Genomic DNA, 12,874 nt, shown 5'->3' with positions numbered 1-12,874 from the left:
CCAGAATAAAGAAAAGGAACAGGTTGTTCAGCCTTTTCCCCTCAGAGTCCAAGAAGGAGCAAGTGTTGGGTCTACCAGGGCATGCGGCAAGAACAGAGGGATTCCAGTGGGTTCCAGTCCAGCTTCATCAAGCAGAGGCTGTCTTGTGCCTTGTCATATGGAAAGTCAAGCAGCTAATGAGTAACAGAACCAGCAGTCATCCCTATTAATTTGGCTGGATTAGGCTTCCTTTTCCTAATGCTAGAGAATCCCATTCAGCCATAGACAGATGCAGTATCTCATACTGTGGTCCTCCATTTTGCTTGACTTGTTGAATCACTGGTGACCAGAAGCGTGCAAGGCTTTTGCAGAACAGAGAAAGCCAACCCCACTGGTTTGTCTCTACTTGCTATTCCCAGTCTCTCCCCGTGCCCCCCCCCCACACACACACACCTTGGTCCTTTGGCATACCTGACCTTCTAAACCTGACTTTTTTTTTTTAGAGTGAGACAGGAAGTGCGTGTGCACAAACAGGACAGGGGCAGGGGGGTGGGAGAGAGAGAGAGAGAGAGAGGGAGAGAGAGAGAATCCCAAGCAGGCTCCATGCTGAGCATGGTCCCACTCGGGGCTCAATCCCACAACCCTGGGATCATGACTTGAGCTGAAATCAAGAGTTGGACACTCAATTGACTGAACCACCCAAGCACCCCAAAACCTCACTTTAAATGTACCTATTCCTTGAAGTCCTTCTCTGGCAAGACCACCTCCATTTTGATGGCTCTGTTTCTCTGTAGCCCCTCAGTCTTTAAGTGCTACAAATGTGACAGACTTACTTGCACTTTAACTGTTAAGACATATGCATGAGTTAACCTGACCCCAACCCAAGATCACATTTGTTGAGGTAAGTCACTGTGTCCTACTGGAGTCTCAGCAAGTGTTAGCCAATTTACCAGTGGTATTACCAGACCAGGAGAAGGTCATGTGGCATAGAAAGATGCTTGCAGATGAAGGAGAAGAAATGGGTAAGATAGATAGCATCTTCCCCTATCATCCTCCCCTCAGTCATCCAACTTGAGCCCCACCAAAGAGCCAAGCTCCACTCGAAACCATGTTTTGAGTACTGGGTTCTGGGGATTCAAAGATGTATGAGACATGGCCCCTTCCCTCAAGAGTCTTACAGCTTACTGAGAAAGATAGCAGTGTAAACAGATCATTACAATAGAGTGTGACAAGGGTTGTAATGAGAAGCTGTATAGAGAAAGGAAGGTGAGGGGTGCCTGGCTGGCTCAGTCAGTAGAGCATGTGACTCTTTTTGTTTTTTTTTTTTCTTTCTTTAAGTGAGCTCTATATCCAATATGGGGCTTGAGCTCATGACCCCAAGATCAAGAATTGCATGCTCTACTGACTGAGCCAGCCAGGTGCCTGGAGCCTTGAGTTTTGAACTCAGGTTGGTGGGTTTGAGCCCCAAGTTGGGTGTAGAGTTTATTTTTAAAAAAGGAAGGAGAGATCAGTCCTACCAGGGAAGTCTGGAAATGCTTCATAGACATGACATCTGACATTTTGAAAGATGAAGAGGGGCGCCTGGGTGGCGCAGTCGGTTAAGCGTCCGACTTCAGCCAGGTCACGATCTCGCGGTCCGTGAGTTCGAGCCCCGCGTCAGGCTCTGGGCTGATGGCTCGGAGCCTGGAGCCTGTTTCCGATTCTGTGTCTCCCTCTCTCTCTGCCCCTCCCCCGTTCATGCTCTGTCTCTCTCTGTCCCCCAAAAAATAAAAAAATAAACGTTGAAAAAAAAAATTAAAAAAAAAAAAAAAAGATGAAGAGTGTACAGGACAGACAAGGAGAGGTGCTTCAGAGCAGAGAACAGAGCATATGGGAAAGGTACAGAAGAGTGTGAGTGTGTGGGTGGATAGGTGGGTAGACTGGTAGGAGACAAGGCTGAAAGCAGAGGTAGGGTCTAGTCTCCTCATGGGGAGCCCTGGTCAGGAGATTGCACTTGATTTTGTAAGTCCAAAGGGAACCACAGCCAGGTTTAAGCAACTGGATGATCCTGTCCAGTATTTTAGAAAGATAACAACATGATCCCAATTAGGAAGGTGCTCCTTCCCAGTAAATATCCCAGCAGTCTCTCAGTAAGACCTCCCCATGGGGCTGTGGGTGCCTGGCAACCAAACTAACATCCTTAAAGGAATGTCATAACTGAGTCATGAGGAAACCAAGGCCATAATAGGGCCTGTCCAAGGACTCTCCAGGGTGATAGGTTGAAAAACTGGAAAGAAAGAAGAATGAAACAGTGTCCATCAGAATACCTCAATGGAGCATCACCCTCTGCCTTTTTGAGGAGTAGGGAGGAGCAGCTGACTTTGTGAGGGAGGAAGAGCTAATCACAGGCCATGCTGGGCCTCCCAAGATTTAAGCAAATAGAGGGCACAACCAAGATCTTGAAGAAAAATTTCATAATGGCCAAGGCTGACAAAAGTTTTAGGAATTTACTGGAAACTGCCAAGGTAAGTGTTTCACTGGGCATTAGACTTAGAGTCATGCAGGAAGAACGTCCTCCTGAAAAGGACTGTGACAGCTGTACTCAAATGCTCTCCACTTGTGCCAGTGGAGCACCACCATCACTGGAATGTCAGAGGGAGCTCCCTGGATGCTCAGAGATGTGATTTGGAAATAAAGTGAGTAGGAAAAGAATTAGATCAATTTGTATTTCTAGTAAATTACCCTAGAGAAAATTCAATACACTAGAGAAAACATTCTCGAGTGTTAAGTGCCAGAAATCAAAATGTCGGGGCGCCTGGGTGGCTCAGTCGGTTGGGCATCCGACTTCGGCTCAGGTCATGATCTCGCAGTCCGTGAGTTCAAGCCCCGCGTCAGGCTCTGTGCTGACAGCTCAGAGCCTGGAGCCTGTTTCAGATTCTGTGTCTCCCTCTCTCTCTGACCTTCCCCCATTCATGCTTTGTCTCTGTCTCAAAAATGAATAAACGTTAAAAAAAAATTTTTTTTAATCAAAAAAAAAATCAAAATGTCTGAATGTTTCCTATAAATGTGATCACTGTTGTCATCACACCACCATCATCATCAACACTTTTGCTTTCAAATTGTAAGTCAGATTCTCCCCCATGAAGAACTTCCAGGTCTGGTAAAGTTCATGTTATCTCAGTGCCTGCCTTACCAACAGGGAATGACTGAGTTGTTAGAAAAACTATAGCCCAGGGTGCCTGGGTATAGCAGTCAATTAGTTCAGCATCTGACTCTTGATCTCAGCTCAGGTCCTGATCTAATGGGTTCATGAGTTAGAGCCCTGCACCGGTCTATGTGCTAACAGTGCAGACCCTGCTTGGGATTCCGTCTCTCCAACCCTCTCCCCCTCCCCCACTTGTGCATGTGTGCTCTCTCTCTCTCAAAATAAATAAGTAAACTTAAAAAACAACTATAGCTAGCCCAATGGTTATTGTTTTCTGTGCTATGCAGATAACATGCATGCTAAGGTGATACTGTCCTTCACTTCGAGGAGCCTGAAACCCTAAACATGTGTATAGTACAATGTGCCAAAGTGACTGACCAGTGATTTATTACAACAAATAATAGGTAATCGTTGACTAAAAGCCCACTGCATACAGCGCTCCATGGCAACTCTAACAGGAAATGCATGACGTGTGCTAGGTATACAATATCGTATCCGTGTGAATAGTGCAAACTGGCAAACATGATCCTGAATGGATAAGAAGGGCAGTCACTTCAGACCCAGAGATTTCTCTGTGCTCTTCACAGTGGCCTTTTCTCTAATTCTTGTTGCATTTTATGGCACCTGCTTCTTCTCTTTCCTGTCTCCCCCAGCACACTGCTCCTTGAGGGCACGGATCAGATCGTATCCATATCAAAGTGGGCCTGTTTCTTTTTTTATAACAATTTTTTAAAAGTTTATTTATTTATTTTTGAGAGAGAATCCCAAGCAGGCTCCACACTATCAGCACAGAGTCTGACTTGGGGCTCAAACCCACAACTGTGAATCATGACCTGAGCCAAAATCAAGAGTAGGACACTTAACTGACTGAGCCACCCAGGTGTCTCAGCCTTGTTTCTTTTATATGTGTGTGTGTGTGTGTGTAACACACACACACACTTTTTTTTAAATGTTTATTTTTGAGAGAGAGAGAAAACACAAGCGGGGGAAAGGCAGAGGGAGACAGAATCCAAAGCAGCCTCCAAGCTCTGAGCTGTTAGCGCAGAGCCCAATGGGGGGCTTGAACCCATGAACTGTGAGATCACGACCTGAGTGGAAGTTGGATGCTTAACTGACTCTGCCACCCAGGTGCCCCAGCCTGTTTTTAAGCAGGGGAACTAAAACACCGAACTTCTCTCACTTGAATGTGCTTCAGAACCATGAGAGGATTCCTGGCCAATCCTTCACCCACCAGCCTTCTGCATCAAACCATATAGGATCAGACCCTATATGCATTTTAACAAGCCACGTCCCCTACCATCCCTGTCAATGATTCTGATCCAGTTGGTCAGGAGAACACTTTTCAATCGATAAGCTTAAGGTATAATCCTAGAGCACAGGCTTTGGACCAGCTACAGCTAGCTGTTATCCTAGTCCTATACTCACTGGCCACCGGGCAGGCATCTATAAGTTTTTTAAGTTCCTTGTGCCCCAGTTCCCTCAGTTATAAAATGAGGATAGATATGAAACTTAATAGAAATGAAATAGAACAGTGGCTGCTGGGGATGGGAGTAAGTTGTCAATGGGGACAGAGTTTCAGTTCTGCCAGATGGAAAATTTCTGGAGATCTGTTGCATAACAATGCAAATATACTTAACACTACTAAAGTGTATGTTTAAAAATGGTTAAGATGACAAATTTTATGTGTTTTTACCACAATTAAAAAGAGAAAGAAATTTTTAATGGGGTTGCATAATAGTATTGACTTCATACTGTTATGAGCGGTACCTGAATAAAGCATGTCAAGTCTCTGACATAGTCTCTGATCTAGCAACTGCTCAAAAAATTACAGCTATTATTATTGTTGTAGTCGTTAAGGTAGTTCAGGTGGTTAACTATGAATAAGTTACTATTAAAGTCATTTTAAACCTAATGAGAGTCTGAATCTTCAAGCCGATGGAGGTTCTCTATACTTTTTGAAATAGTGTGCTAATTTCTCAGGAAAGCACCAGGCTGGGAAATGGAAATTTATCTATAATCACTCATTAAGGACTGTTTCAAACCCTCCCCACAGACCCAAGCAACTTTTGACAAACTGCATTTTTCCAAATCCTGACCAACAGACCATTCACATTTCACATGTAGAGCCTTATGTTTTAAAAAAGCCAACCATATTATAGGTCAATATGTGAAAGCAGGACGGTATTCATTTTGGTAAACTAATTCTTAACACTAAAGTCCTCAATTTGCAGAGATAAAGAAAACAAAGCACAAAAATGTTGAACTTTGTTTTTCAGCTTAAGCTTAATGAAGTCAAGCAAAATCTGCCACTGTAAAAGAAAGGCTCTCCATGAAATACTTTGCGTCTTTGATGTGCATGTGGAACCCAAACAGATTTGGGAAACATGGCATAAGCCCAAGGCCGTCATTTTGATTCTGTGTGCATTGTTTTGATTTCATGTGCATCTATTCTAATTTCATCTCTCCAGCCTATTATTTAAACCTTAGCAGGACTGATGTGCTGTTTTACAGGGGCATAATCCACTTGGTGGTCGGATAACCAGGAGGCCTTCGGTCTTCATCACTTACTCCAATGAGAAAACTAGACTATTGCCTTGTAAAACAGCATGAGTCCCACACCCTGATTTCACATGCTATTCTAACCCACAGAACATCCCTGGAACTTCTAATTGAATTCATAAAATTCATCACGGTCACAGAGATGACCAAAATTAGCTCTAGGCTGAATGAAATTAGGCAAAAGTCAGTCTGGAGATATAAATAGTAAAAACGAGAGGGTTAGAAAATGACTTCAGATACAGGATTTTAGGCCAACACAGGTGTTCATAGGAATCAGATTCTAAGGCTGAGAAGGTTAGGTACCACTGGTTAAACCTCTAATCCCATTGGCTTTTAAATCTCTCTTGATTGAAAACTAAATTCCAAAGTCATTGCTAAGGATCCCCTGCCACTTTTTAAATCTCCATTCTGTGTATAACTCTTGTAATTATGGGAGATAAGGGTTTCCAGAGAGACCAGAAGAGCCATTCCAGAACTTCTGAATAATGACAACATTGACTGTTGAGAGGTGGTACTTGTGAAATCCAGCAATGGATGGCAGTATATGCAGATGGACCATCAGCAAGGATTATGATGGCTCCGGTCCACCAGCATCCTTGCCAACAGGTGGAAGGAAGGAGTCTTAAGAAGAATTGTGATTGTAAATGGCAAAAAGAAGTGATTAAAAGAACACAAATAACCAGACATTAACTTCAGATTCTGGGCTTACTGCCTTCTGTCCATTTAATCTTTCTTTGGTGCAGTAAAGACACTTCCTCGTTACCTTAATATGGGGGTCTCTGATAAAGGCTTGAGGTTGTGATAACCCAGGTATTGGCTCCAGCTCTAACTTTTCCTAGTCACATGACCTTGGAAAATCACTTCCCTACTCTGGCCCTCAGTTTCCTCATGAGAACAGGACCTAGGACCTAGATCACATGACACATTCAATAAGTATTTGTAGAAGTTTAAAAGAAAATGTATCTGAAAAATGGGGATAAATCAGGAGATCTCAGAGATTCTTTCCAGACTCACCATTCAACAGACCTGTGACTTCTTTGTTACAGGCTCATGTCCCTTGTCATTCTAGTCCTCTCCTACATGTGTGTACCAACAGAGGAGTCTCTTTTTATTCAGTGTAATCCTACCTTACATTTTCTCATCACATGATAGTGTTACCCCTCAATTATGTTACAAGAAGGAAGCATTTTGCCATTAACCTGATCATATAGTTATTTTTTCAAACGATTGGTTACCAGAGCATATTATTATTTTTAAAGTTCTAGGCAATATTTCAAAACTATATAAGGAAGTATTTGCATTTTCCTTCCATAGTTTTCTGCCTGATTTCAAGAGTTAAATGAACAGTTTCAAATACCTTGTGTGTGATGCTTTTCCCCTCCATTAAAATGCTGAAGGGCTTTTTCTCCCCCCTCTTTAGGAGGAAAAAAGAAATCTTTCCCCTGTAATTTACTTTGGCTTTCTCAAAAGTTGGGTGGGAAAGTCAATATAATTCAGGTGGAATCTAAAATGTTCTTGTTGTACAAGTGTGCACAGAAAGGAAGCCTATAATTTCTGAACATTCTTTTAGGAAGTTTGTATTCTCTGTTTTCCAGGGAGCCTTTACTTTCCAAGGGAGTATGATCGACATGCCATTACTGAAGCAAGCCCAGAACATTGTTACGCTTGCCACATCCATCAAGGAAAAATGATCTGTTAAATGAAGCTCTCATCAGGTGGGCTGAACATATACAGTGGGTTTCTTAAAGACAAACCATAATACTCAAGGCAACTTGTTAGTATGCCAGATTGGAACCTTTCTCCATTTACAGTTCATGGTAATCACAATTTTTTGTTGTTGTTATCTCACTGGCCAGTTGTTCCTCTAAAAATGAACTTTCTTCTTTTTGGTTCCAAGCTTATGATTTTATTGCTCATGAAATGTTGCAAATATGCACTTACGATTTCACAGGGAGATAAAATCGTGGCGAGAGATGGGCTGAAGGGATGTTAGGTCTTTAATGAAACAGATCTTTTCCGAATACGTATGCTCCCTTCACATTTCTCACGTTAGATGTTTCCCCTGTCGTTCATTTGTTCACTCAACACTGTAAATAATTTTAAGGCTAGTCTTAAAAAAAAAAATAGTAACTACCCAAAGGGGTTGCGTTTGGCTCCTAGAAATCTGATAAAACAAGAGATGGCATAGAAAAGTTAAGTATCGTTTTTGTTCATACAGATACCTTGTAAAAATAAACCTTCAAAACATTACTCTTAACCTCCACCTCCCCAAATGAAACACCCATACATATGGGCTCTAGGTAAGGACTATGAAAGCCTTCATCCTGGGTGAATGCTTTGGGTCAACAGTTACCAGCAATTAAAAAAAAAAAAATGTGCAGAAACACAAGACCATCTATTCTCTCCCTTAATTTCCCCATTTAACTGTTTGCCATTGAGGCCATTCCCCCCCTGCAAATGTATGGCTGGAACAGGCCCCCTCAGCAATAAACTTGTAGCCTCTAAGAAGACACAATGGGGCAGATCTGGTGCATATGGTCCCCTGCGAGATTTGCATCACATTAGAGATGCTGCTGCAGGTCATATGGGTGGTGTGGTTAACGGGCTTAGTAAAGCTGTTTTGAAGAGGTTAACCCAGCTTGTAGTAAGGGTAAATAAACATAACAACCAGCCATTCTTCCCTATTCAGCATGTGCTCTTATATTGAAGGCTAAAGGGTATTGAAGCTGGGAAGGATCAACTTGTGTTTGCCAGAGGACGCCAATGAAATTTGAAACACCAACAATCAGAGATTTTGTTTCTGCTCCTCATTAAATCATGCGCTTTTGTGTTGAGACTCTGGACGACCGTTCTTTAAGAAATTAACAGAATGGGAAGTTTTAAACTCTACACCAACCTTTTCATGACCTACACAGCAGCAAAGCTGCTACTCTTAGACAAACACCGCGGGGAAGGCTGTTCTGTTTATTTAAATTTGTAAATAGAAAACAGTTTTTGATTTTCATTTTTCACCTCCTCCTACCCCCTTGTTGTTTATTTCCTCCGTGGCCCCTACTGTATGCCCCAACCAGGGGTCTTCTTTGCCCCTGCCTCTTCCAGTTCCTACAGGAAGTCCAAGAGAGAAGTAGAGTTGAAGGTTATATACAAGGAAGGGCACCGTGGAACCCAAGCAAAGCAAGAGAGGCCCACACACCATCTTGCATCACCCGCCCACCCAGTGCATTGCAGGAAGGGGATGATTCGGTTCTGACAGGCATGCAGAAGGAACCTGACCCAGGCAGGACAGTTCTGGGGAAACACATTCTTAAAACACCCAGCTAATAATCCCAAACTTGGGAGAGCTCTTGAACTGAGTGAGATGGGATGTGTGTGCTAAGCTGGGGTTCTGACCTGCGATGGGCTGCCTGTCTCCTCTCCTTGGTGCACCCCTCCCCCCAGCCCCTCCTGGGAGCTTTGTTACCCTTCACCTTGGTCATCCTGTGCCGCCCCAGGGTTAGCTGGAAAGGAAGGGAGGCACAACCCCATCCTCACGTGGAGGAGCAGGAAGGAGGAAGGTGGCATCTCAGCCAAGGAGATGGGAGAGTGGGAGGTGGGAGATGACTGGCATGCAGCCAAACCAGGCTTCAGGCCTGCGGACAGAGGCAGTGGGCAGAGTGACCCCGGTGGCAGCACCCATCACCACCACCAGTGTTGCAGCTGTGCCGGCCTAGGCTGGTAGTCATGTGCGCACCGGGAGATCCGGGACCACCAGCCAGGTTCTGCCCCTCCCCTCAGAACACACAGACACAGGAGGACTGCTCAGAAGGCAGAAGGCAAGGGGAGACCTCCTCTCATCCTGACCTGTTGCACACACACCTCCTCCTCCCGGTGTTAGAACTGCCTTAAACATAAGAGGGAAATAAAAGCCTTCCTTCAGACTTCCCTACAGGCAGCCCCCACTTCAACCCAATTGCCCTTCCCATCCTCCTGTGTTGGTGCAGATAACCAGTCCGGGCTTTGACAAGATGAAAGAGCAGACATTCTACTCTCCACCCCAGTTACACAGGCAACCCCCAAACCCTACAGGGGGGCCTCCTCAGGCGGGGGGCTCAGAGAGGCAAGCCCTCCCTCTCAGGGGACCTCAGATGCCGTGGTGAAGGCATTCGGACCTTGGGAAAAGCAGTCCCCTCAGCAAGGTCTAGACGCGGCTAGGACTCCCCACCCCCATCACCAGCAGCCCCGTGGGTTCCTAGGTCCCCCAACCATGTTGGATTGACTGGTCACCACACCCTTTACCTGACACCCAAATGTCGCATTTATCATCTTACTCATAATCCCGTGGTCTGATTATGGTAGGATGGTGAGACTAGGACCCACTTGCGCCAGAAGTCTGGACCAAGGTCCTGCTCTGAGCAGAAACCCTAAGGAGAGCCCCGAAAGAGGCTTTAGTCAGGGTCAGGGACCTTGCGGGGGTTCCTCCAGCTAGGAATGGACTACAAGAGGACCTTGCAACCATCTGATTAATTAAAAACCATACCTGTTTATGTTTTGTATAGCTCATCACAGGCTGCTTTGCCATATCACCCCCTTGTTATTAATTCTTGGGGGCTAAATTATGGATAACACTATTAAAACATTATCAGAACTAATGAGAAACAATTACTTAGAAAATGAGCCAGGACAAGATTGAGTTGAGAACATCAGTGGTGATCACCGTAGATTAGTTTAATAAATCATCAGGTGCAAGGCAGGGCTGACTGTATGTATGCAAAGCCCTGTCACGGGAAAATGAAATTGAGATTTTTTTTTGCATAATTTTTTCATTAATCTCAATAGGACCCGTGTGGTGTAGATTGTTTTATTCCCCTAATACCTTGCCCGAGGGAGGGGGGTGCCCAATAATGTCTTCATTGTTTTACTGAGGTCTTAATGACAATCTGTGACAACCTCATTTTAATGTATAGAGGATTATATCAGTACAATCATGTTTTATTGAAATGGTGAGGGAGACTCCGGTGGGGTCAGGCACTGTGTTAGCACAGGATGGGAATTTCCTCGGGAATCTGGGTTCAGTTCCCTTAAAATTTCCAAGTACAGATCCGCTGGCTGCCCTTAGGTCCTCTCCTCCCGGGACAGGCTGGGAAAAGCTTCCTCAAGAAGACTTCACCGCCTCCTATTTGAATGTGAAAGTAGCTGTTTGCATGGCATATTTTGCGGGGTAAATGGAACACACCATGTAGGATTTTTTTTTTCCTTTTCTAAAATATACCTGTTATTATTATCATTAACACATTAGCCCCTTAAGAGTTCTGCCCTAGTTCGGGAAAATGACCTTCACTGGAGACCTTAGATTTTCTAACGATGTCTTAAGAGGATAAAAAAGAATACATACTTTTTAACTTGAAGGATATTCTGGCCTTATGGTTTCCGTTAATCTTTAAAAGCTAAATGTCTTACGTTTTTGTTTTTGTTTTGTTTTGTTTTTACTTCTAGTACTTAGAAGGCAATTGATGGTACAAAACAGGTTATAAGATTATCAGCAGGATGTTGTGCATATTAATACCGGCGAAGGGCACCGAACCGGTCTGTCACCGCAGAGTTTACGCCCCAGGCTCAGGGACACTGTCCTCCCAGCCCAGAGACCCTCCCCCCGCGAGGTTTCCACATTGCAATTTAGGGGGAAAGTGGAGGAAAGTAATTAACAGAGCGCAACATTTCAATGTTAAAACTTCCATCTTCCTTTCCGCGCTTTATTTTAAATCGGGATAAGGGGTGGGGGGTGGGGGGAGGCGCTAACAGCGCACAAAATGGGAAATAAATTACATTAAAATACCTTAACTTAGTACCTGAAATCTTGCGCGGTGGTACCGGGCAGCTTTTTGCTGCCCTGTGACGGGGGATGGTGGCTGTTGTGGGTGGTAGTTTGTTTACATTCCAGCAATTATGCGGCAGCATATTTCCTTCCGAATCGATAAGAATTGCTAAACGACAAAAAGAAAGTGGTGTGTACGAAAGGAACCGAAATCGTCGTTGGCTCCTTTTGTGGTCATTTGCTGCCGATCGGACCCCGTTCCAGCTAAGCAGACTGAAGCCTGCTGCATTTTTTTTATTCTAAATTTTTTTTTCTTTTTTTACAAGTCTTGCAAAAGACCAGGGATTTGTCGCTCGCGCCCTTCTTTAATTTTTGTAAGTGAACGGCACGGTTTTAGTGTTTGCTTCTTCCGATGGGAAAGGCTCGGCGAGCCCGGGCAGCGCGCCCCGTCGGAAGGACTTGCGCCCGCAGGGCCGGGACACGCAGAGCCCGCGTCCCCCGCCGCCCGCGCTTCCCGAGGACGAGGTCGGCGGGCGGCGCGCGAGGGCACCTGGACGCGGACCCTGGCGGCCCCGGAGGCCCCTCGCGCGCCCTCGGGAGGCGCGCCGTCCCTTCCCCGCGGGGCGCAGCCTGGGCCAGGGGAGCCCAGTGGGCCCGGGCTGCGGGCCCCGCTCGTCCGCCCGCCCGCCGCGGGCTGCCCGGAGCCCGCGAGCCTGTCGCGCAGCCCCGCTGTAATGGTGGTAGATCAAAGGCTGCCCCGTGTCCCCGCGGAGCCCGGGACAATCCCGCGCCTTTGTGCGCTGTTGCTAGGAGCCGGAGAAACTAAGGGAAAGTGTCAGGAGCATGTTAATCAGACTCGTTACAGTGTAACAATAACGTCTCTCTCGGGTCTCCTAGGCCCCCAGCACCCCTGGCGCACCCCGCACGCAGGCCGGACACCTGCGCGGGGCCCTCGCGCCTGCCCTGGGGACCGGCCGGCCCCTGTGTCCCTCCAGCCCCGAAGTCCGCGGCTGAGCCGGGCGCGAGGACTAGTCCTAAGGGTCCTGCAAGCGCCTGGCACGTCTCCTGGGCCCGGATCCCCCTTGACCAGAGCCCCTCGCCCTTAGTTTGTCAGGCTCAAATCCGATCCAAGGCCAGAGGGACCTGCGGAGAAATCGGGTCCTCCTGCTTTTCAGTCATTGAGTTGAATTTCCCAAGTTTGATTCAAACACGGTATAGAATCAAAAGGAAAATGAGCATTACATTTAGGTTGCTTTTTGGTTGAATTTCTTCAAAAGACTCTAAAACCAGCTTTGCTGATTTCCCTCTCAAACCCATAGAGGGTACTGTAAGCGATAATCCCGAATTTAACAAAACAAAAC

General features: G+C 45.7%; 1 protein-coding gene across 7 annotated transcripts in view; it reads left to right on the top strand.

Moving 5' to 3' along the window:
• CLYBL (citramalyl-CoA lyase) overlaps positions 1-12,874 on the top strand; it is a 269,270-nt gene that overhangs the window by 244,696 nt on the left and 11,700 nt on the right. For 3 of the 7 annotated variants that reach the window (XM_086708818.1, XM_086708824.1, XM_086708809.1), the window contains exon 8: positions 7,318-7,437. In XM_086708818.1, the coding sequence (XP_086564944.1) occupies positions 7,318-7,413 (96 nt within the window). In that variant the 3' untranslated portion in view covers positions 7,414-7,437. Of the gene's footprint in view, positions 1-7,317; positions 8,557-11,194; positions 11,689-12,874 lie in introns of those variants that run through there. The other 4 variants (XM_086708799.1, XM_086708788.1, XM_086708791.1 and 1 more) reach the window with 4 other exon arrangements.

The sequence above is a fragment of the Puma concolor genome, chromosome A1 (genome assembly GCF_028749965.1).
Source record: "Puma concolor isolate L17-30 chromosome A1, mPumCon1.1.hap2, whole genome shotgun sequence".
Taxonomy (NCBI): Eukaryota; Metazoa; Chordata; class Mammalia; order Carnivora; family Felidae; genus Puma; species Puma concolor.
Note: the sequence above shows the minus strand (reverse complement) of the source record. Positions and strands in the feature narration are given on the sequence as shown.